This window comes from Crocuta crocuta, unplaced genomic scaffold, assembly GCF_008692635.1.
Source record: "Crocuta crocuta isolate KB4526 unplaced genomic scaffold, BGI_CrCroc_1.0 scaffold127, whole genome shotgun sequence".
Taxonomy (NCBI): domain Eukaryota; kingdom Metazoa; phylum Chordata; class Mammalia; order Carnivora; family Hyaenidae; genus Crocuta; species Crocuta crocuta.
In genome coordinates this window covers 3,357,979-3,382,991 of record NW_027532008.1, presented here as the reverse complement: position 1 = coordinate 3,382,991, position 25,013 = coordinate 3,357,979, and the positions used below count along the sequence as shown (strand labels likewise).

At 53.2% G+C, this 25,013-nt stretch overlaps 1 protein-coding gene across 1 annotated transcript; it reads right to left on the bottom strand.

Moving 5' to 3' along the window:
* Positions 1 to 4,998: 4,998 nt before the first annotated feature.
* CRYBG2 (crystallin beta-gamma domain containing 2) lies at positions 4,999 to 24,354 on the bottom strand. Its single transcript, XM_077775736.1, has 19 exons — positions 21,781 to 24,354; positions 21,295 to 21,342; positions 21,100 to 21,212; positions 20,811 to 20,940; positions 18,850 to 18,989; positions 17,692 to 17,818; positions 17,410 to 17,445; positions 16,948 to 17,084; positions 16,673 to 16,799; positions 16,255 to 16,394; positions 16,032 to 16,158; positions 15,869 to 15,901; positions 15,666 to 15,778; positions 11,295 to 11,424; positions 9,848 to 9,987; positions 9,363 to 9,486; positions 6,884 to 7,042; positions 5,286 to 5,445; positions 4,999 to 5,182 (listed from the first exon to the last, which is right to left on the bottom strand). The coding sequence occupies exons 1-19, from the start codon at positions 24,352 to 24,354 to the stop codon at positions 5,094 to 5,096; spliced, it is 4,647 nt and encodes a 1,548-aa protein (XP_077631862.1). The 3' UTR covers positions 4,999 to 5,093.
* Positions 24,355 to 25,013: the final 659 nt, after the last annotated feature.

Here is a 25,013-nt window from a genome sequence, read left to right as displayed (position 1 = left end):
TCAGGGGTGCCTGGGTTGCTCAGTCGATTAAGCGTCTGACTTCGGCTGAGGTCATGATCTCACGGTTCATGGGTTCGAACCCCACATCGGACTCTGTGCTGACAGCTAGCTCACAGCCTGGAGCCTGTTTCAGATTCTGTGTTTCCCTCTCTCTCTGCCTCTCCCATGCTCACACGGTCTCTCTCTCTCGGAAATAAATAAAACATTAAAAAAAAAATTTTTTTTTAAGTAACCATGCTTCGGTAGGGGGCACTCAGATGGCTCAGTTGGTTAAGGGTCCGACTTTGGCTCAGATCATGATCTCAGTTTGAGTTAGAGCCCAGCATCAGGCCCTCCGCTATCAGCATGGAGCCCACTTCGAATCTTCCGTCCCCCTCTCTTTCTGTACTTCCCCCACTCTCGCCCCCTCTCAAAAATAAATAGACATTTTTTAAAAACCCCACACATTTGAAGTTTTGTTGTTTTGCAAAAAGCTCACCAACTGGCACTTTATATCCATACCTGCACTGTGTCTTCGCAAATGCACTCAGTCAATTCTTTCAATGGGCTCTTGAAGTATTCACTGTTCTGCTTTCATGGCCAAGTTAAGTAGGCACTTCTAGGAAGCATAGGGGACTTGGGGTTTTGCCTCCACAGGGAGACCTTTTCTGCCCTAAGTTGGAATAGTGCCAATATTTTTAGTTGGCTACTTTTAGAGCGAGGGTCCTGGTTTGAAACCACCATACAACTTGGTGGTTAATTGTAGTGTTACTTTTTTTTTTTAAGTTTATTTATTTTGACAGAGAGAGTGTGTGTGCACGCCCACATGTGAGTAGGGGAGGGGCAGAGGGAGAGGGAGAGAGAGAATCCCAAGCAGGCTCTGTCAGCACAGAACTCACGAACCGTGAGATCATGACCTGAGCTGAAATCAAGAGTCAGATGCTTAACTGTAAACCACCCAGGTACCCCTGTCATGTTACTTTTGATTCAATAATTGTTACCTGTCAAACCTTTATAAAATGATGTACCCAATAAGGAGATGATCTCTAATACTACATCCTTGATAAATATGGACTCTAGGTGGGAAGTGCCTGAGAATTCTCCTAGTTCCCCTCCTTCTCACTCAAATGTGAGTTTTCAGCCTGTGCAACTTCCCTCTGATTTGGGACATGACACCCAGAAAAAGTACTTCCTGGCACTGAGGGACAAAAGGCCACTGAAATAGGAAAACCTGACTCTTGATCAGGGATACTTTTCGAGAAAGTTCTTATCAAAAGAAGGAAATGTGAAAATAAAAGGAAACCTCAGTAAAATGGAGTCAAGAGGCTAGAAGGGGGAGCTCTCCTGTCATACCACCCAACCTCAATGACAGAAAGAACTGTTAGTGTACAGACCCCAACAGGAAAAGCTGTTCACGGCAACTCCTATAAGAAACTGACTACCCAGCAAGTCAGCCAATGAGAAATCATCATGACCCTGGACTTGCAGGCTTCTCTCCTGTACATTTTTGTTCAAAACAACCCCTCCCAACTTCCTCCCCCTTCAGTTTTAAATAAAGTTTCTCTCCTTTGCTGATCTAGCTTCTGGTTTTTGATGTCACTTGCTTACCCCACATTGCAATTCTCTGCTATTCCTGAATAAGCCCATTTTTGCTGATCAAATAACGGTTTTGTTTTTAAGGTCAACAGCACAACCAATCTGCTGCTTTCTGAATCCAAATCACAAAATTCTAGGTCTGAAATCTGCTCCTCTCCCCTGCTCCGATCTTAATTATGTTACATTTAATCCTTGGCAGCTCTTCTGTTAAAAGTCAGAGAGGTACGGTATCTGGCCCAGGGTCTCAGAGTTGATAGGCGATTAAACACAGATTCCATTCCCACTCTGCATGACTCCAAGCCCAGAGCCCTGCCTCCTGTCCCCACGGCTGCTGCATTGTTTTGTCCACCTCCGTCCCAAGACTGGTCCCCATCCAGAACCCACCATCTACAGAGGGTCTTAGAACCTAGGGCCTGGTGTACTTAATCCTGAAGTCTGTAAAAAGGAAGCAGCACCCCACCCCTGGGCCCTCCTTCTTCCCGCCTCAACCCCGCCTCCCCTGCCTCCTGGTTCAAAAGCAACCAAGCCAAGCAGCCTGAAGACAACCCCGCGCTCATCTCTAAAAGTTGCTACTAAGAGAGTCACCAAGATTCCCCAAAGATGAAGGGCTCCCTCTTCCTCCTCCTCACCATCAGTCTCCTGGTTATGATTCAGGTAAGAGCAGACCCTGGGAGCCCCTGGCACCACCGCCCGGGATTCCCCAGACCTGCCTGGCATGGGAGGGAGGAAATGCAGGCTCCCGGGCACTCAGCCTCCTTGCAGGCTCCAGGAGGGGAACCCAGGACTCAGGGGCCTGTTGCCAGCATTCCAGCCCTCCTGGCTGGGGTCAGACTGCTTGAAGTCTGTCTCTGAGCAGAATCCTGTATCTGAGGCTGGGGAGCATTCACAGGGTGAATGCCAGGCAGGCTGAGGCACTCAAGGGGGTGCTGTGGCATAAGGACCAAAGCAGCTCCGAGTGAGGACGGCATCAACCCACAGGGAGCTGGGGAAGTGGCCCTGTTGAGAAGGGATCAAGATGCATTCGGTGGAGCCAGATCTGGTCCTGGAGACAGCAGGGATCCCCCAAGGAGGGAAGCCAGTGTATCGGGAATGTGAAGAAGATGGAAATCTCCCACTCCACAAACAGCTGCTCTTCCTGGAGGCAGCCTTCACAGTATCCCATGTGCCCTGAGGACGCTAGTCCCTATAGGAGACCAGAGCCATCAAGTTCTTGATCAAGAATAGCTTGATCAAGCATCAAGAACAGCTTGATCACCATCTGGTGATTTCTTCCAGTGAGAGGTCACACCTCCCCCACCTCCCCACCCAGCCGCACTTTGCCAGCTACCTTCTCCCCAGCTCTGTCTCACAGGACCTCCAGACTATGACGGGTTCATTCAGAAGATGAGCAAACAGGCTCAGAGAGGCTAAGCCCCTAACCCAGCTAGTCCAGTCAGGGGCTGAGACTACAGGTCCCCCACATGCCGGAGCTGCTGGCTTGGCAGAGGCGAAAGGAAGGTTCTACGCTAGGTGGAGGAGGGACCCCCTTTGACCCTGGCTGTGTCAAGGCAGGAAGCAGCCAACTATCTCCGCAGGACTTTGTGGCAGAAGTCATGGTCGTGGGGGACAGAGAACTGAGAACTACTGTATCAGAGCAGGGGAACTAGATCTCGAGATAACATGAGCCTCCAAAGGCCCTGAGCTCACCCCCACTTCTTTTGCAGATACAAACCGGAGTCCTGGGAAATACAACCACCGCCACCACCACCAAGAAACCTAAGAGTGCGGCCCCAGCGCTTAGCAGCCTGAGCGGCGGCAGCGTCCTTCTCTTCCTGGCCAACGTCATCATCCAGCTCTTCTACCTCAGTTGAGGTGACATGCCTCAGCCCGTGCCCCGTGTCCCCTGAGACAGCCGCCACCATCGTTAGCAAGAGAAGCCCCTCCCACCCCACCCACGGGAGGGGTTGATGCCAGAGATGACCGGGTTGTGGGGATCGACAAGGTAGTGCCTTGGAGGCATGACCGACACAGGGAGGTCCTGATGTGCAGGGGCAAGCACCACCCAGCTGGGGGTCAATAAAGTTGTCCTGTACTTGGAGTGGGGTCCTGTGTGTGGTCACTGGACATCACTGGGCCCTGAGAGCCAGGTTGGCAATAGCACCAAGGACCTTCCCATATAGGGGGAAGCCCAGAGGGCTCTGACCCCAGCATTCCTGCCGCGAAGTCCCAGTGAGGGGGGGCCTCTCCCCTTAGGATCAATGTGCAGGGACATGGCCCAGAACCTGCCCCCGTCACCATCCTCTTTAATCGCATCTGCTTTGCCCGGCCCTGCGTGTTTGAGAACAATTCCCAGAGGAACCCCCAGCCCCATCCCTGGACACCCCCAGCTACACGGGCTCAGCCCCCCAGTCACCCTCCTGTCCTCACCGGACACTGGATACTTTTCGGCAGGGGTGTTGAGAGGGATGAAGAGGAGGCCATCCACTTCCTCCCACCCACCCCAGGCCGAGAAGGCAGGAAGGACATATGGCTGCTCTAACCACTTCTACCCTCCCGGGTCTGCGGTGGTAGCACTGGGAGCTGTGCGGAGGGAAGGGAGCCCCAGAGAAGCCCCCAAGGGCCTTGACTATCTCTGCCTCTTCCTAGAGGACCTTGGCCAAGGGACCGGCTGGAGCCGCTGGATGGGGTGATGGAGGGAGCTGTTCCTCTTCGCGGTCCTGCCTTCTCTGGGCTGGGTTAAGAACCCAGACCCTCTGTCCTAGCTGCTTTGACTGAGAGGCCAAAGCTTTAGGACTTGAGACCAGAGGTGGAGGAAATTAAGAAGAGTGCTGGTGGGCAAGGCAAATGGCTGTGTCTCCCACCCATTTCCCCGGCCTGGTCCACGGTGACCCCATCACACTGTACTTCCAGGTCTTCACCCCTCGTCTTGTCTGCATCCCTAGAACACTCTTCCTCTACCTCCCCCTAGCCTGGCTGGCCTCTTCCCATCCTCCACACCTCAGGAAGGAGCATCCCTTCCTCTGAGCAGCCTGCCTGTGCCCCTGAGTGGTTCAGGTTCCTCCCCCGTGCGTCCTTCTACTTCCATTCTTATCACTGAGTGTATCACCCGCTGTCGGAATCCGCCGCTGGACTGTGAGTTCTCTGAGGGCAGGTACCAAGGCCCTTGGCTCGAGTTTGTGTCCCACAGCTCAGCGCCAGACCTGACTCAGAGCAGGCTCTGGGAACCCATGACTGGGGAGGGAGGGGACAGCATAAAAGACCACACTCACCAGTTAGTCTGGGCCCAGGGCTCCCTCTGGTGGCAGAAGGAGGGCTGACATCTGAGCCCTAGAACCTGAGCTGGGAGAAAAAGTAGGGTGAGAGTATAGGGCCAAGAAGGCAGGTGGGCAAATCCTCACCCCAGCCCCAAATCTCAAGGCGCACAAAGATGAGGACGCCCGGGAGCATATTAGAAAATAGCTTATGTTACAACAACAACAAAACTCCTATAAACACATTTCATCCCAGGGAAAGCCTCCGGGGCTGGGAGGTGGGGGCGGTCAGAGCACATGGACGGCCCAGATCTGGGATGCCCGGTCCTTAGCCAGCTCCCACAGCACCGCGTGGTCCCGGTCATAGCCCCGGCCGCCTGTGGGAAGGGGTGAGAGAGGGGGAGGATGGTCAGAGATCGCTGAGGACGCCCCTGCCCGCAGCTGCCTCAGGTGCCTTCTCCCGCACACATGCCCCCTTACCCTTCACATCGAGGATCAGGCCTTCGAACATCTCGCTGCAGATGTGGCCCGATTCACTGATACTCCATGTCTGGCGGGGCAGGCGGCTCTCAGCCCACAGTACCACCTTGGAGCCCGTGCTGGGGGGCCCAATCACCTGCAGGCTCATGGTAGGGGCCACCTGAGGCCCCAGGAGGTCATCAGGCACTGTTCCTTCCCACAGGGACTCCTCCAAGCCCGACGCCCTTGACATGCCAGCTTGGAATCCCAGCTCTCATGGACGGTGACCCTGAGCCAATCTCTTAATTCTTCAGAGTTTTGTTTTCCCTGGGGATGGTAATCCCTGAGTGCTGGCTGTTGTGAGTGTTTGGTGTAAAAAACCACCAAAGGTCTGAAAAAATAGTAGCTCCTCCAGGAAGACTTTCATGACTGGCTCGCAAAGCACAGGATTTAGCATCAGACAAGCTTTCATATACTAATTGACTGTGTGACGTTCAGCCTGTTACTTAACTTCTCTATGCTCTAGTTTCCTCACCTATGAAATGGAGAGTATAAGACCTGCCTCCTAGTGCTCTCTGAGGATCATAAGAAGCATTCATGTGAAGGGCTTAACACGGCACCTGCCACACAGCCAGTGTTGTCTCTCATTTCAAGTAAAAGGCAATGGGGTGCCTGGGTGGTGCAGCCGGTTAAGCGTCTGGCTTCGGCTCAGGTCATGATCTCGCGGTTCATGGGTTCAAGCCCCGTGTCCAGCTCTGCGCTAGTGGTGCGGAGCCTGCTTGGGATTCTCTCTCTCTCGCTCTCTCTGCCCCTTCCCCACTTGTGCTCTCCCTCTCAAAATAAATAAATAAACTTTAAAAAATAATAAAATTCAAGTAAAAGACGAAACCCCTTCAATGGCCTACAAAGATGCACCCCCTTAACCTTCCCTCCTTCGCTTCACTCCAGCCAGTGAAGGGCCCTTGCTAGTCCTGATGCCAGGCACATTCCCACCCAAGAGCCTTTCTGCTTGCTGTTCCCTCTGCCTGGAACACTCTTCCTTCAGACCTCTAGATGGATGCCTCCCTCAAATGCCACCCTCTGGGGGACAGCTGGCCTTGTCAGAGCTACCGATACCCCCTAGTCTCCTTTCCATTACTTTTCCTCTCCTGTGCTTTGCATCTAAGGCACAGAGATATTTGACTCACTGAAATTGTCTCTGTCTCTCCGCACTATGATGTAAGCTTCAGGAGGGCAGGAGTCATTTCCGTCTTCTCACTGCGGTATTCCCAGCCCCCAGAATGGGGCCTAGCACAGAGTAGGTGCTCGGGAGATGTTTGCGGAGTGAATCTATCATTATTAATAGGACCCAAGTTCTGCCCCAGGATATCAGAGCTGGCCTTAGAAGGGTCTGGCACAATGTGTTCGTTTTACAGACGGGGAACCGGGACCCCAAGAAGAGCCTGAACTGCCCAGGGGAGTGGAGCCTGCATTCTCTACCTCCCCAGGGTCCTGGCATCTATGTGTATCTCTCTATCTCTCTGGCCCAAGGGCAGGTCCTACTCCTGATGGGCAGGCTGGCGTTGGGCCTTCGGGTGCCTGGGGCTCTGGGGTCCCTGTTGCAGCCCCTCCACTCATACCTGGTTCTTGAGCAACCCGTCCTCGTAGTACCAGATGCAGCTGCCTCCCTCTTGAGGCTCGGAGACCACCACACGGCCCGCCTTCATGTCCTCCACGTGGTCTGGCACTGCCAGGAACCCCCTCAGGGCAGCATTCCAGAGGCGGAAATAAGCCCGGCGCTGTTGGGCAGGGGTAGCTGGGTGAGGGGCCCCTGGGCAGCGACGCACCCCACCTGAGCCCCCGACACCCTCAAGTCTGGACCCTCCAGGATCCCAAGCTCCCAAGCTCTCCTCCCTGCCCGGAACCCTTCCTCGGCCCTGCTTCTAAGTCACCCCTTCTTTCACACCCACGCCCCAGGGGCACATCGTGGTGCACACCCACGGCCACACAGCTCCACGTCCACAAACACCCACAGCCAGGTGCAGAGGGACACACTGGCAGCGACACCCAAGGTCCACACAGTTGCACAGAAGTTTGTAGCAGATACAAACACATGAATACACACAGCCGTTCAAACACTCATCCTAAATGATGCACAGGCCCCCACCCCCCAGCCTACTCCACACCCCATGTTTGCTAAAAGGTTGGATGCGTGTAGGAATACACACACATACACACACACACACACACACACACACACACGTACGTTGATGCTGAAGAAGTACCACGGTGGGAAGGGCATCGGTTGTCACACATCAGACCAGGCTCTGCCACAAATCAGCCAGGGGGGCTTAAAGAGTGGTGATGGTAATAATAGAAGAATCACAGCTAACGTGTGTGGAATGCCTACCCACTTAAGTACCATTCTGTGGCTTTGTAAACATTATCTATCTTCGACCTTCAAGACAATTCCATCATACATGCTATCCTCATTTTATTTTCTTAAACAGATTTTATTTTTTTTAATTATTTTGGCAAGTAGGCTCTACCTCAACATGGGGCTTAAACTCATGATCCTGATATCAAGAGTCACGTGCTCTGCCAACTGGGCCAGCCAGGGGCCCCTATATTATCCCTATCTTAAAGATGAGGAAATTGAGGGGCACCTGGGTGGCTTAGCTGGTAAAGCATCGGACTTTGGCTCAGGTCATGATCTCAGAGTTTGTGAGTTCGAGCCTAGGTTCAGGCTCTGTGCGGACAGCCTGGAGCCTGCTTCAGATTCTGTGTCTCCTTCTCTCTCTCTCTGTCTCTCAAAAAATTAAAATAGAAAAAAAAAAAAAGATTAAAATTTGCTTTTAATGTTTATGTATTTATTTTTAAGAATTTTTTTAAATGTTTATTTATTTTTGAGAGAGAGAGAGACAGAGCCTGAGTGGGGAGAGGCAGAGAGAGGGAGACACAGAATCTGAAGCAGCTCCAGGCTCCAAGCTGTCAGAGCCCAATTCGGAACTTGAACCCACGAACCATGAGATCATGACCTGAGCCAAGGTCTGATGCTCAACCGACTGAGTCACTCAGGCGCCCCTTTAAAACTTAAAGATGAGGAAACTGAGGTCCATGGAGGTACAGTACTTGCCCCAGATTACAGAGCAAGTCCTTGTTCACTTCTGTGGACCTTTATTTCCCCATCTGTAAATGTGAGGGTTGGAGAGAACCTCCAAGGCTTCTTCTAGAAATGATATCCTAAGGGTCTATGGATATAGGGGTCACAGAAATATCCTCACATTGTCTCAACAGTGTCACACAAAGAGGCACGTGTGGTCATATACACACGTCACACACAACCATGTCACCTCCGGAGCACAGACACATGGATACAAATGACATCACAGTCACAGAAATACCCTTAGACAGGCATGTGCACACACGTGCACACATGCACACACACACACATGCCACTGCCATGCCTCCACATCAATGCACATGTACATAATGAGAAACAGGTCTAGACATGTGCTCACAGAAATGGAAAAACTCAGAAGTGGATGGTGTTTCCCAGCGTGAGGCCTGCTTATTATTCCTGGCTGCTACGTGAGATGGTTTTTAGCCCTAAGTGGATAAACTTATTGTTAAAAATTTAATGGTAATGTATTTATGGTCATGTCAATTAAAGAAAAATCCTATAGGAGCACCTGGGTGGCTCAGTCGGTTAAGTGTTAAGCGTCTGACTTCAGCTCCAGTCACGATCTCACAGCTTGTGAGTTCAAGCCCCATGTCGGGTTCTGTGCTGACAGCTCAGAGCCTGGAGTCTGCCTCAGATTCTGTGTCTCCCTCTCTCTCTGCCCCAGCCCTGCTCATGCTCTGTCTCTCAAAAATAAACATTAAAAAAAAAAAGAAAAGGAAAAAGAATAATCATATATATACATCAAACCCATGATTTTATGACTATCAGTCCTTAGGATAAGGATAAAGTGTAAAAAAAAAGTGAGTTGGTTTAGAGAAAAGTATTATGTAGATAATGGTTCAAGAGGAATGACGACATGGCAAAACTGTGACAAAAATACACAAATACTGAATTTGGGAAACATGGGAAACACCCCCCGCCAACACTCTACCCACCTGCTTGATGGGGTAGAGGGAGCCTACCCTCTGAGTCCCGCTGTACATCAGCCAGTTGGTGATCTCGCAGCTGCTCACCAGCCACTGGCGGCCCCGGAAGTCACTGTGCTCACACAGCACCCAGCTGGGCCCAGTAGGTGCCAGAGATGCAGAGAGGAAGACAAACGGACAGACAGACAGGTAGAGGAGGAGGCACGGATGAGAGAACATTCTCCATCTCCTTTTTCCTCATGCTGAGCCTCCCCTGCCTGTTGTTAGGGTCCCCAGGGAGGCCGGGGGGTGGGGGGCTGGGAAGTGGATTTGGGGTTTGCAGAGCAGAGAGGAGTCTTGGAGGACCTGGGCTGGGCTCCAAGACCCTCCTCAGCCTGCACCTCTCCTTCCCTCCTGGCTGGGGGTGGGGAGTGGGAAAGGGCAAGAGATCAGAGACCCAGCCCTCACTCCCTGGCAGCCGCCGCCCTTGTTCCCCCCCGCCCCCATGCACTCACACGCCCCCCTTGATCCGCACGGACAGCACGTGGTTGTTGAAGCCCTCGGCTTGCAGGCTGCGGACCTCCCTGTCCAGCTCTATCTCCTTCCCTTCAAAGCACTCCAGTCCATACAGGAAAATGGACGGCTCTGAAAAGTGCTGGGGCCAGGGGCATGGAGAAGGGGTGAGGCTGAGAGAGCCCCAGCCCCAGACTCAGCCCCCAATTCCAGATCTCCGATTTCCAGATCAGTGTCTCAGGCCCTCTTCCCTCCCGAGGTCTGCCTCCCAGGGTCCTGGGCTCCTGGACACCACCAGCTGGGTGTCCCCCGGATTCTCAGAGGCAGCATGTACCAGACTGGGTCCCCCACTGTCCCCTCAAACCTCCCCCTAGTGCCAGTCAGTGGCACTTCTAAGAACAATAATAATAATAATATGGGTAATTATGGCAGTTCTCCTGCATTCAGTTTCTGTGCTAAGTGCTTTACCTGATCTCGTTATAACTTCTCAACAACCTTATAAGGTAGGTGCCATTATCATCCCTGCTTAACAGAGGGGAAACTGAGCCTGGAGAAGATTAAGCCACTTGCTCAAATCCCTAGAGCTGGGCTTCTGAACTGGGTCTGTCTGCCTTCACAGCCCAGCACATCGTTGTCAAGCTTGGACTCAGCAGCTGGGCTGCCTCTGGGAGAACCCAGCTCTGCCTGTTACCAGCTGTGTGACCTGGAGCAAGTCACATGACCTCTCTGTGCCTCTTCCTTCCGGGAAAAGGGAGAGGATGGTAGTAACAAACCTCATAGGGTTTTGGTGAGGATCAAACACCTTCGTGCATGGGAAGCCTTGTAAACACTGCCCAGAGCCTGATACGTGCTTACTGGTTAGCCGTCCGCTGTGCTGTCACAGCGGGGCACCCAGTCCTATAGCCTCCCACTCCTTAACATGGCCTGTGTCACTTCCCCCCGTCTCCTCCCTGGTGCAAGATATCATTTATCCTGGCTCCCTGCAGCAGCAACCCCACTGCCTTGGCCCGCCCTTCTGTCCTCCACGGCACACCACAGCCGGCTCTGTTCCGCTCCTTCCTGCACAGAACCGCCTCCTCAGCAGTCTGGCCACCACCCCCCACCCTCCCCAGGGGTGCTCATCCCCACTGTCCCCGTACCAACTCTGTATCTAGACACACCACGCTGCATTGTAGTCTTTATGTCAATGTGGTCATGGGGACCTTGACGGCAGGGCTGTGTCTGCTTTATGTCAGTGTCCCCAGGACCTGTCACAGTGGGTGCTCGATAAATGTCTAGTAAGTGGAACTGACTTTGAAGCCACAGGGTCAGGGGGAGCTGGGCTCGGTCCTAGGAACACTGGACTCAAGCCCTGGTGGCCCACCTGACGGTGAGGACAAACTCGGCGCCCACACCCCCCAGCGGCACCCCCGCCTCAGTGGTCGCCTGGAACTGGAAAAGGGTACTCACCAGGGGTACCTTCTGGAGAGAGCCCAGGACTGTGGAGGCTAGGCAGCCCATGGCCGTGAGAGTGGGGAACTCGCCCTCGGACAGGATGTGCTGGTCACCCTCAAAGTTCTTCTCATCAAACAGGATCCAGCTAGGGAAGGGGAAGAGTTGGAAGACACGAGTAGGGATGTGAGCCTGCCCTGTCCTGCGCGTGGCCTGCCCAGACCCTCTGAGATGCAGCAGATGACTGCGAGATGATTGTGACCCCCACCCCTCCTCTGTGGAAGGTCAAGGATGAACAGGTCCTGGAGCAGCAGATGAAATCCTACTGCCCCTATGGAGGGAAATTGGGCAACATCGAGCAAAACTCTATTCACAATTACTCACAATCCCATTTCATGGAATCTTGGAACCTCCTTCAAAAACATGAAATGGGGGGCGCCTGGGTGGCTTAGTCGGTTAAGTGTCCGACTTTCAGTTAGGTCATGATCTCGCGGTTCGTGGGTTCGAGCCCCGCATCGGGCTCTGTGCTGACTGCCAGCTCAGAGCCTGGAGCCTATTTCAGAGTCTGTGTCTCCCTCTCTCTGACCCTCCCCTGCTCACGCTGTCTCTCTTTCTCTCCTAGGAATAAATTAAAAAATATGTATATTAAAAAAAAAACAAAACCATGAAATGGCACATGCACAAGGCTTTTCGTAAGCACTGTTTGCAGTGGCAAAGAGTGGAAGCAGCTTGAGTGTCCAGCAACAGGGGATGGGTGATTCAACTATGAGTGTCGAGTATAATAATATAGCAGAAAAAAGGAATGTGGACAAGCTCATAAGTGGATATAAAGTGATCTCCAAACTGTTAGGGAAAAACAAGGTGCAGAACAGTGTTTATAGCATGCTTCCTTTTTAAAAAATTGAGATAAAATCAGCATACTACAAAATTCACTCTGAGGGCGCCTGGGTGGCTCAGTCGGTTGAGCATCTGACCAGGTCAGGTCATGGTCTCGTGGTTCGCGAGTTTGAGCCCTGTGTTGGGCCTTTTGCTGACAGCTCAGAGCCTGGAGTCTGCTTGGGTTTCTGTGTCTCCCTCTCTCTCTGCCTCTCTCCTACTCATACTCTGCCTCTCTCTCTCTCAAAAATAAATAAAAATAGTTTTAAAAATTTTAAAACTTCACTCTGTACAGTTCAGTGGTCTTTAGTATACTCAGCAGGTTGTAGTATGCTTCCTTTTGTGTAAGAAAATGAGGGAAAAGGGCAACAAATATATTTGATTTCTATAGTTATATGCAAATTGATGTAAGAGAGTATATTTGCTTATATTTTTATTTAAAAAACCATTAGATGAATGAACTAAACACTAAAAAAAAAAAAAAAAAAAGATTACCCATGGGGAGGGAAAAAGATCACAGGGACAGAGATAGATCTTATTCATGGACTTGGCTTTAGAACTGCTCTGGACTGAATGTGTCTCCCCAAAATTCACATGTTGAAGCCCTAACCTCAAATAGGATGGCCTTTGGAAGGTTCACATGAGGTCAGGAGGGTGGGACCCCATGATGGGGACAGTGTCCCTATAAAAAGAGGAAGAGGGGCACCTGGGTGGCTTAGTTGGTTAAGCGTCCGACTTTCGCTTAGGTCATGATCTCACGGTTCGTGGGTTCGAGCCCCGCGTCGGGCACTGTGCTGACTGCCAGCTCAGAGCCTGGAGCCTGTTTCAGAGTCTGTGACTCCCTCTCTCTCTGACCCTCCCCTGCTCACGCTGTCTCTCTCTCTCTCCTAGAAATAAATAAAACATTAAAAAAAAAAAAAAAAAGGAAGAGACAGGAGTGCTGTCGCCACCAGGTGAGGACACAGGAAGAAGGCAGCCCTCTGCCAGCCAGGAAACGAGCCCTCACCAGGGAGCCAAATGAACCTGCATCTTGACTTTGAATATCCCAATTTCCAGAACTGCAAGAAAACAAATTCCTGTTGTTTAAACTTCTCCCTCACCCAGTATGATATTTTGTTAGCAGCCCAAGTTAAGACAGGATATTGTAAATATTTTATGTAACGAAAAAAACAATTAGGGGCACCTGGGTGGCTCAGTCAGTTGAGCTTCTGACTCTTGGTTTTGGCTCCAGTCATGATCCCAGGGTCATAGGATCGAGGTACGTGTTGGGCTCCACACTGAGCGTGATGCCTGCTTCAGATACTCTCTCTCTCTCTCTCATTCTCCCTCTGCCTCTCTCCCCGGCTTGTGCACCCCCTCTCTCTAAAATAACTAACTAAATAAATAAATAAATAAAAATGAAAAGGATTCTTAAAAATTTAAATAAATTAAATAAAACAAATGAACCTAACTGTATATCAGGTTGGTGGCATAAACACACACACACACAAAAGTATTATTTCACGTGTCTTAAAAATGATATTTGAACCCTTCATACCAAATGGGATTTTAGTGAATGTCCTGAGGACAAAAAGAACCATGGAGAAGACTCCAACAGCATTCACTGCTTTATACTGTTAGTAGTAATTTAGTATTATAGTTTGGAAACATCAGCTTCCATCTAAATACCATTGGAATCAGAGTCCCTTGGTACAAAACTGATTCTAAGTTTAGGGCAAAAATGTACAAAACGATCCTGGAGCACCCTATTGTACCAGAAAAACAAGGAAATTACCAAAAACTACTGGAGTCATCTCAGAAGCAGGTAATCTGAAGGGGCTCCCTTCAAAGATAGAATGATTAGAGCACGTAAATGCACTGAGGCATTTCAATTACATATAAATCCGCGAGTTCATAACAACATTTTAAAAAATATTTCATTAGTCAGCTCTGAAGGTTGCTAGAGCATCAGTTCAGAAATTATCCTGAAAACTAATCAAGAGAAATTGATCCTTGGAAAAGGAGCACACTGTCTTTTTTTGTATAAACTATTTCAGGTAAAAAAAATAGTTGAAAAGGGAAAGTTCTTTTTTATGGAAGTATTCCAGAAAACATCTATAGAAGGAATACCAAAAATCTTAAAACCATCATTTTGTAACCTCTAAAGAAATAGTGAGTCTAGGCAATTATCATCAGTGGATGCTAAAACCATTAGGTGAGAGGTAAATGGCAAATCTTATAATGTAGGCATCTTGGTATCATTAAAGGTGGGACAGGAGCGCCTGGGTGGCTTAGTGGGTTAAGCGTCCGACTTTCGCTTAGGTCATGATCTCGCGGTTCGTGGGTTCGAGCCCCGCGTCGGGCTCTGGGCTGACTGCCAGCTCAGAGCCTGGAGCCTGTTTCAGTCTGTGACTCCCTCTCTCTCTGACCCTCCCCTGCTCACGCTGTCTCTCTCTCTCTCCTAGAAATAAATAAAACATTAAAAAAATTTAAAAAAAAAAAAAAAGGTGGGACAACCAGGTCTGTACCTGAGGTAATGTAGTAAGAAGTATAAGGTACCACCTACCTAGATTTCTTGCCAAGAAAACACTCTTAATTTCATCAAGCCTCCAGATCTACCAGCTTACAGGAAGTATGGGGCACAAAGGGGAAAAAAAAAGACACCACAAGGAAGCAATGAGCCAAATACAGAATATGGGAAGCTTACGGGGCAAATTGCTGGGTTTCTTTAAACAAATAAATGGTATAAAAAAAAGGGAAGGACGGGGAACTGCTATAAATTAAAGACCAAACTGACCAAAAGCAATGTGTGGACCTTGTTTGGATTCTGAGAAAAACAAACCAATTTCACAAAGGCATTTTTTGAGACAATGGGAGAAATTTGAACATAGACTGGGTATTAGGTAATATTAACAAGTTATCATTACTTTTATTAGATGTGATAATAAACTGTGGATATGCAGGTTTGAGGGGGGTAAGTCCCTTCTTATTAGAGATACATATTGAAGTATTTACCTGTGAAATTTTATGTTTGGCTGGGGATTTTTTAAAGTCTATTTGTTTTGAGAGAGAGTGTGTGCAAGCAGGGGAAGGGCGGAGAGAGGGAGAGGATCCCAAGCAGGCTCAGAGCTGATAGCCCAGTGCCCAGAGCCCAATGAGGGGAGCTGGAGCACACAAACTGTGAGATCATGACCTGAGCTGAAACCAAGAGTTGGATGCTTAACAGAATGAGCCATCCAGGCGCCCCAAGGGTTGGGGATTTTAAATACTCCACTGGAAAAAAAAAAAAAAGGCAGAGAAATAGATGAAACAAGATTGGGGTTCTTTATATTATACTATCAAGTTTTAGGTTTTCCATTAAAACTTTATTTTACTTTGTGTTAAGATTGAATGCTTCGGAACAAAATAGCTAATCTCAAGGAAGCCGAAGGAAAGAAATCATTTGAAAGACCTTCCTGAAGCCCAGATTTCCAAGCTGAGTTAAGCACTTCTGGGCAGGTACGCCCCACTTCCCACCTTCCCCCACGTCCTCACCTGCCACCGTGGACACGGCAAGACTGGGGCTGGAAGGAGGCAGGCAGAGAGCTCTGGTCATCTTCGAAGGAGATGTGGTCGCCCAGGAAGTCGGGGCCGGAAAAAAGCTGAATCTGGAGGTAGAGACCAGAAGAGGTGAGAACAGAGGGCAACGGAGTGGGAGAGAATGGGGAAAAGGAGGCAGGCCCCCACCGGCTCCTTACCTTCGAGACAAAGTGCAGATTGTGCTCCCCGACCTGCAGCGAGGGACAAAAGTTTCGAGACTTAAGGAGAGTACCAGACTCTAGCCTCAGTTTCCCCACCCTTTCCAACAGCATTCCCACTTCTCAAGCGGGCATTAGCCCCGCCCCTTCCCGGAGGCCCCGCCCNCAGGCCTGGCTGCAGCGAGGCCAGGGCGCTGTTGCCCGCTCCCCAGTCATCGCAGTTGCGGTACACGCCTTTCTCCAGGATGTACTGCTCCCCGGAGAAGCCCACCTTCTCGTAGGCCACCCACCTGCGGGAAGGGCGGGGCGCGGGTCAGCAGGGCGAAGCCTGCTCCTCCGCTGGAAGCGCTGGGGACCCGCCTCGCTCCCGGAGCCCGGTCACTCACACGCCGCTGAGCACATGGATGGATTGCGTGTCGGGGCCGTGTTGCGCCAGCTCCACGTCCGGCAGTGCCTCGCTCACCTCCACGCCGTGGCCTTCGAAGTCCATGGCCTCAAACAGCACCACAGCCGGGTTTCCGAAGTCCTGGGCCCCAGGGATAGTCAGGTTTCTCCTGCCCACCCGCGGAAACCCCAGGGAGTGCCCAGACCCCAGGGGTGCAGCCCACCAGGGGACTTTGGAATAAGGCGGTCAGTGTGGCCTGGGGAAGGGCAGCAGGCGGGAGAGAAGCTAGACCTCAGGGAACACTTCCAGGTGCTCTGGAGAACAAGGAAAGAGTGCACAAACTCTTCGCTCAACAGATTGTACTGGGGGAGTCCGCCTGTGCCCACAGACAGAGGGATGGCCCACTTGCTCCTGCTTACCGTCCTGATGACCCGCAGGGAGGTCAGCGCCTCGTCATAGCCTCCCCAGTGTGACCAATCAGGATATTCCCCTTCCTCCAGCAGATACTGGTGGCCCCGGAAGCCTGCTTTCTGGTAGCCCACCCAGCTGGGGAAAGGCAGAGGCGGACAAACAGACTGGGTCAGGGAGGAGCCACTGGTGTGTAAGACCCCTGCCCCCACCCCTAGGCAGCCCCGGGCCATTCCCCCACTCTGAGGGTGGAGACCAGAGAGGAGGATGAAGTAGAAGTCCTCACCAGCCCCCAAGAACGCGCAGGGACCCCACAGAGGCCAGGTGGGGGCTCTGGCTGTCCTCTGGCTGCTGAAGGTTGTAGATGTCTCTGCTTACTTCCCAGCTCTGGCCCTGAAAGCCTGTGGCCTCATAAACCACAATCTGGCAGAAAGGGGTGGTGTGAGGGTTGTGGGGAGCGATCTGGCCTCAAATGCACTCAGCCAGCCCAGAGCTAAGTCCTCCTACTCTCTCACGGAGCTCCATTCCTTTAGGCAACTCCTGCCCTTCTCTGACCTCTGACCTGGTCCTTACACATCAGAACCCATTTTTCCCAGTGAGCTCATAGGATTCCACCCTCCCAGACCCAGCTTCTCAGCTTCTGTTTCCCAGCACTCTCCTCTCCTGTCTTCCAGTTCAGACTATGAGCCATACAAATACACACACCCCACCCAAAGGCCCGCCTTGACCCTGCAGCGCAGACACTTACCTTGGGCTCCCCTGGCTTCTCCACACTGGGGCAGCCCTGCAGAGGAGACAGAGCTGAGACAGCAGCCCAGAGATAGAGGAAGACAGATGGGGCTGGCGACTCAGGAATTACTTATCCTGAGACCCCCCTACCCTAAAAATGGCCAACTCCATGACTTCCCTCTCCCCCACCCCGTGGGCTAATTCCTCCTCTCCTCAAACCCCATTCCCAACAGCAGCTCCCAGGCCCTGGCTCTTTCCCCAGGTTCCAGGACAAGGTAACTTGGGACCACTTGCCCCTTACCAATCTCATGGGCTTTAAGGAGCCCACGCTGGGGTCTGATGTACCCCAGGCCTCCAAGGTGGGGTACTCTCCGGGCTCCAGGATGCAGGGAGTGTCTTCAAAGAAGGGTTTGGGGTACAGCAGCCACCTGCGGGGGCGGGGGGTGGAGGCAGAGAGGCGGCTGCATCCCAGATACCCAGAGACAACAGATTGATGGATGGGGGGAAGGCTTAGAGAGGAGAAGTTTTAGCAGAAGAGGTCCCCAGCAAGGGGACACTGGGAGATATTTCAGGCCCCCATAATCTTTTTTATTTAATGTTTATTTATTTTCAAAAGAGAGAGAGAGACAGAGCGTGAGGGGGGGAGGGGCAGAAAGAGACAGAGACACAGAATCTGAAGTGGACTCCAGGCTCTGAGCTATCAGCACAGAGCCCAATGCAGGGCTTGAACTCATGGACTGCGAGATCATGGCCTGAGCCAAAGTCAGACGCTTAACTGACTGAGCCACCCAGGTGCCCCAAGCCCCCATAATCTCTTTCAGTAACCACTCCATCAGTCCCCTTTCCTCTCTAATTTCGCACAAGCTGGAGAGTTCTTTCCTGCACACATACCCACTTAGAGACCCCAAGTAGTTCTCCGTTAGCCCACAAATAGCCCAGCTGCACAGAGGCCCTTTGATCTTCCCCCGCCTCACATCTCCCCACTTGCTGTGTTCTTGGGCCAGACTGAACTTCTGAGGCTTAGATCTCTCTCTGGGCCTTTGCAGGTGCTGTTCCCTCTGCCAGAAATACTCTTCCCCATTCAATTAACACATATTTAGGGGCATCAACGCTGTGCCAGCCCCTGCTTCAGGCCTCAGGGATATAGCAGTGAACAAAATATACAAAAGCCCTTTATGCCCTGCTCTCATAATGCTGAGATTCTTCTGCGGCCACTTCATACCAGTGGAGGTGTTTCCTCCTCCACGAAGGCTTCTCTGATTTCAGGCGCCCTTCTCTGGTTTGGTGCTTTTCTATGCTCCTCCATCCCAGAACTCTGCCACTGTCTTATTACTTGCCTGTCCCCTCCAGTGGACTAAGCACTTCTTGAGGGGAAGAGCTGTGTCCTATCACCTCTATGTCCCCAGCACCCAGCACAATGAATGTTAAATGAAGGGATTCCAGAATAGCCCAGACTCACAGTCCTGTGGAGACAGTGGCAGATGCCACCTGCAGGGGCCTCTCCAGGCCCTGGGGGTCCTCCAAGGCATCGGTTAGCTTCACTTGCTCCCCCTTGAGGCCCTCTTCAGAGTACAAGATGATCTCTGGGGTAATGTAGTCCTGCAGAAAGAGAGAGGTGGAAAAGGAAGTGTAACACAGGACCCCCTCAGAGACTACCTCCCCACCAGTACCTGCTTCCCCAAGTCTGTCCAGCCCAGGCCCCAGGGTGCTTCTGGGAAACCTCTGTGGCCATCTCCACAGACACACAGGAGGGTGACAGGGGTGTTCTCTGCAAGGTCAGCCACACAAGCCTGAGCCCAAAGCCCTTTCTTTGGCGCTGGGCCTTTGGTGCCTGTTCCCAGAGTTCCCAGCAGGAGCCTGCCAAGTGCCATGCCCTGGATAGCCTGATTTGCAGCCCGGCTGAGAGACAAACAGGATGGACAGCCACTTCCTGAAGCCTAACTTTGACTCTTCCTTTGTATACAATTCCTGCCCTTGTCCGGACTGGCTTCTACCTGAATCTTATCCTAGGCAACAGCAGTTCCTATCTGCATTCTGGCTGTTTCTTCCCCATGAGGACCATTTTCATTCCCTCACTCCTCAGCAAACACTTAGGAAGCATCTACTGAGGGCAAGGGAACGTGCTAAGGGCACGCCCTCCCCCATCCTACTTGGCCCTCCCAACGGGAGTTATGACTCCATTCACTGGCTAGGAAAGTGAGGCTCAGCGAAGTCGAGCGGCCTGCCTGAGGGCACAAAGCCTGTGCGGAGCAGGGCAAAGAACAGAGCCACGTAGTTTTTGTTCTCTGTTGCAGCCAGCACCTCCCACGTGCCTGAAACACACTGGGTGCCCAATCAATGCTCAACGAATGAAATGAAACTCGGTCCACCTGACTTCAAAGCCGTTGTTTTTTTCTCTTGTACCTCGTTACCTCCTACATGAAGATGAATTTATGGTGAGAAGCTCACAATAAATTGTCCACAAACACTTGTGTGTTTCTGGAGAGGCTTTCAAAACGATTCTCCCCTTTGCATAGCTGGGCCACTGCCCTAGTTAAGACTCGTCAGCTCTCGTCCTCTCTTCCCAGGATTGCAACAGCCCTGTCTGAGAGTTATTTGTACTTTCATTTAAAAAAAAAAAAAAATCTGATACGCCTTGCTTCTAGATTTATTGCTTTCTCTTCTGTGTCTCCCCAGTGGTCAAGATGGCTTTAACCAGTTTAATTTGGGTAGTCTGTAAATTTGGGCTAGGAAAGCAGTATTGTTTTTTTCCCCACTTTACGGATATGTAACTATAATATTGACTATGCCTTATCAAACCACACACCTCTCCCTCAAAATTCAGAGGTGCCCTTCACCTGGAAATCACAGCCCTGCCTCGTGTTCCCGGCTGCGGGATTTCTCCTCCTGGCAGCCAGAGGGATGTATATAAATCCCTAGTCTGCTTCTATGGCTTTCCTGCTTCAAATCCAACCCTCATACCCTGGCTTGACCACAAGTCCTGCAGGGCAGAGGTCAGGTGCCCTCCAACCCATTGCCTAGCATGGTGCCTGGCACACAGCGGACTATTACAGCATCTGTGAACATATGAATGAACAAATGTCTGTGGCACCCTAAGTCTGCCTGTGGGCCTGAAATCCTGGACCCTGGGTGGTGGGCCAGCACCCGCAGACCCTGCCACCCGTTTCTGCTGCTCTAACCGACCCCTTCTCCAATGCCAGCTCAGGCTGCTCTCCGAAGCTGGAGCTTGGCCCCTGCCTGCCCCTCCCAAGGCCAGGCTGTGCACCCCAAAACCTCTTTCTTCCCCAGGTGACTTAGAGGTCAGGAATCTATAGGCGACTACCCATAGACGACTCCAGGCACCTGAGACTGTCCCCTTCCTCAGGGCCTGGGGCCTGGGGAAGTCGGGGCAACATCTGGTCCCCACGCCCAGCCACTCACCCGGACAACCCGCCTCAGGGAGCCAACGCCTCGCGTGCTCCATGCTGGTGACAGGGCTCTTAGTTCCACACGTCCTTCGGGCAGGACCAGCTTCCGGCCCTGGAACTCTGGTTCTTCATAGAGCACCCAGCTGTGGGCATAGAGACCCAGGGGCAGTGGTGAGGAGAGGACGTCCCCACAAGGTAGGGTGGCCGAAGGGGTTTCTGCCAGGTTGGCCTGGGCACATCTCACTGCCCCGGCACCGTCCACAAGCGGCCCCCTCACCCCCACCCTGGCAGTCCGCACTCACCAGCCTCGAACCACCCTCACAGAGGCCACGCAGGCCCAGCCGGAGGCGTCAGCGACGTCTTGCCAGACCTCCCTGCTGCTGCCTTGGCAGCCAGGCTCTGAGAAGAGGATCATCTGCAAAAGACAGAGGAAATCCTCAGGCCCTGTCCCCAGGTCCTGCCGCCCTCCCCACCTCCCCACAACGCGCCCACCCTACCTTTCCAGGCCTGATGTTCCGCTTGCCCTGGGTCTTCAGTGCTGGGCTCTAGCATGGAGGGAGGTAATAAACAGTCTTATAGAATTGCCTCCTCACTGCCTCCCCACAACCTACCATTCTGAGGATCCCACACATTCCCTATTGGCCTCTACTCCCAAAGAGCTGGCCCACAGAGGAGGTCACCAGCCTCCAGGGACCTCAGCACCCCATCCCAGGGGTGGGGGCCTCTCGCTCCCTTTCCCCAGCTTCCAGGAGATCAGGGCCACCAAGCCCTTTGGACCTCACAGTGCAAACCTTCTGCTGTGTGAATAGGGCAGCCGAGGCCCAGAAAGCTGTGGTTGGTATGAGGTCACACTGAACTAGACATCAGACCCAAGCCTCTGGCTTCACGAGAGTCTGTTCCCAGCACCGTGGCCCTCATACCATCCAAACCCTGCCCCAGGTGAGGCCAGGCGCCCTCCCCTGCTCACCCAAGGCCTCACTCACCCACCCCTCCGGGGGCCGAGCGCTCGCAGGCTTCTCTGGCCGTGGCCTTTCGCTGCAGAGCAGTGGCAGCTGTCCTGGCACCTTCCTGAGCCCTGGTGCCGTGTGCGGTGGCAGAGCAGATAGTTTTGTGCCCAGTGGTTCCAAGGTGGATGTCTCCCGGATGCCAGGCACCCGACCACCAAAGAGAAGGCTGCCTCCAAGACGGGAAGTGGGCCTGCTCCCTGACTGCCGCTCTGGCCCCAGCTCTGGGTGAGGGCCCTTGGCACCTGCTACGTGCTTCTTCATCATCTCCAGAGGAGAACTAGACACCTGGGGGGATCTTGCAGGGCGAGAGGCCCAGGAGGAGCCGGGCCCGGGGCCCTCCTGCCTGCGCTGGAGCTTCTCATCATCGCTCAGGTAAGGGTTCTCCGGTTCTTCCTCCTCCTCCTCCTGCTGCTCCTCTTTCTCTTCTCGTGTGGGCACGTCTTGGGGGCTGGGCCCCAGCACCCACGGTCCAGGCTGGTCCTCCTCGATGGCGGGCAGCGTGGCGTACATGGCCAGGTAGGAGGAGCGGGGGGCCCGCGGCAGCCGGTGAGTGCGGAGGATCTCAGGGGGCTCCATGCTCCGCAGCGTATCCAGGAAAATCTCCAGGTCGGCAGCCAGGGCCACCTCCTCCTCCTTGGATGTCTCTGGGAGCACCCTGCCCTCAGTGGAGTCCGGGACAAGCTGGGACTCTAGATTGGCCTCTGCCCCCATCAGTGCTGGGGCAGGAAGGCCTTCTGGGCCAGGGGACACCTTGTCCACTGAGGAGGGGACAGGGAGAACAGCAGCATCCTGGGCAACCACTTTCTGGGTGGAAAACGGGGCAGCAGAAGCACCAGAACCCCGGAGAGCCTCTTTTCGGGTAGGAGATGAGATGGGGCTCACTTCAGAGCCCTCGACATCCTCACCTTTTTGGGGACACAGGAGAGTGGAAGCAGTCGGGCCTCGAACAGCCTCATCCTTGACGAGAGAAGGAGCAAGGCCACCTTCGGTACTCTGGACAGCCTCTTTTTGGGAGCTAGGGATCCCTTCTGGGGCCTGGACAACCTTGGTTGGCTTGGGGGATGAGGCGACAGGAGCGCTATGACCCTGTACAACCTCTTTCTGGGTGGGGGATGGGTCAGCCAGAACATCAGGGCCCTGTGCCATCTCTTCCTGGGTAAGGGAGAAAACAGGGACATTTCCAGAGTCCTGAACAAACGTATTCCTTGGGGAGGACGGACCAGAAAGCTCTCCTGAGCTGGGAACAGCCTTCTTCCTTGTAGAGGATGGAGCAACAGACTGTCCAGGGACTGTAACAATAACCTCACTCTTCACCATGAGCGGGATGGTGACAGCAGAGGGATCTGTGAGTCCTTCCCTTTTTACAGAGGGCAGCGCCTGGGGTCCCCTGGGCTTGCCACTGAGCTGGGCCCTGGGGTGAGCGGGCACCGCAGGTGGCACTGGGGGACGGACTGGGCCCAGGGAGGGCGCCGGGGTCTGGTGTCTGGGAGAGGAGGGTAACGGTGCATGGTCCTGAAGAGTCGGGAGAGGGCGCTGGGCGGGGCGGGAGGCTCCCTGCACCCTTGGGACCTCCTGGTTTCTGGGATCTGGGGCTCTGCTCTCATCTCCATCTGGGTGAGCTGCAGGGACATCCTGGTTCTCAGGTGGGCGTACATCCTCTGTGGTCGCTGCAGGGGCCAGAGCAGATCTGTCCTTTGACTCTGCCATCCCCGCATCAGGCAGCTGCCCCAAGGCTGTCCCCACTGTGCTCCCCAGCCCTGGACTCCTTGGCACAGCAGCCCTGGGCCTGGGCAGCCGGCTGGTCGGTGGGCTACGCTCAGCAGGCATGAGGCTACTCAGCAGCTCCCGGGCCTGACTGCGGCTAGGTGAGCCCTCAGCCTGCGGGCCCACCACCACTGCCCGGACTGTGCGAGCAACATTGCGGCCCCTTGGCAGGGCCTCACCGGAGAGCACCGGCCCCACGGTCACAGAGCTGTTCACCCGTCGCTCCACATGGCCTCCCACCACCACGGTGGTCTGCACGGTGCGTGTCACCCGCTGTTCATCGAGGCTCTGGGGGCTCCCACTGATGAGACTCACACCTGGGTGGGGGCTTGGCTCTCGGGGCCCAGGCAGGGGCACCAAAATCTCAGCCCTGGCCACGGTTCCCAGGCTTGCTGGCTCAGTCCTGGGCTCTTGGGGGCTGCCGTCACCCTGGCCTAGGGCCTCCTTCAGCCTTCCCGCTGGCCTTTTCTCCTTGGGGGCTCGTATGTACTTCTTGGAAAAGATGGGCCCATGACTCTGGAAGCTCTTGGAGCCAGCCCCATCCCGGGGGCCTTGGCAGTCTGTGGTTGTTTCTTCCCGTGCTGCAAAACCATTCACTTCCTCTCGACGGTGGCTGTATTCGAACATCTCCTCCTGGGGTGCTTCTATCTGGGCCCCTGTTACCAGGGACACCTTGTGAAAACGGTGTCTCATCTCTTCCCGGGCTGGGGGCCGCCGCTGCCACGTCAGTGTGGCGCTCACCACTGGAGCCTCCGCCTGAGCTGGGGGCCCACCTGCCTCCTCCATGTCGGGCCCCAGCAACCTGTCCTGAGGCGTCCTTGGCTCCCTGTGGCCCAGCTCCCTGCAGATGGTGCCAGGAAGAAGAGACAGAGTCAGAGGTGGTGAGAGTGATTCGCGGCAGTACAGAGTAACTTTCCCTGCCAAGCTGGGGTTCGGTCACCCCAGGCAAGTCATTTGACTTTTTGGGCCTTTGTTTCTTCATCTGTAAAATGGGCGTAAAACTCCCAGCTCTCCCACCATCTCCCTACTTTCAGATGATCCCCAATGCCAGGGGTCCTTCAAGGGGTGAAGTTGAGGCCTGAGTCTGAAGGAGAGAGAAGGGAGAGCGCAAAAAAGCACATGGGGTGGACTCACTGGTCTATGGAAGGGGCTGTGAATCTGCTGAAGGAGCCCTGGGTCTAGTCCTCCAGCAGCCAAAACCTAGAAAACCAGGTAACTGTTTTGACCCTGTTCCTGACCATTATAAGGGAAGGGAAGGAAAGGTGGGCTGTGACCTCAGGCAAAGCTGAGTTTTCCCTGCGCCTGTTGCTTACTAACTGGATGATCTTGGGCTGGTCTCCCCTTTGAGCTTCAGGGTCCCCAGCCACAAAACCGGAATAGTAAAGGTATGTGTTTCATAGTTCTTGTCCGGTNTCAGTTGGCTAAGCATCTGACTTCAGCTCAGG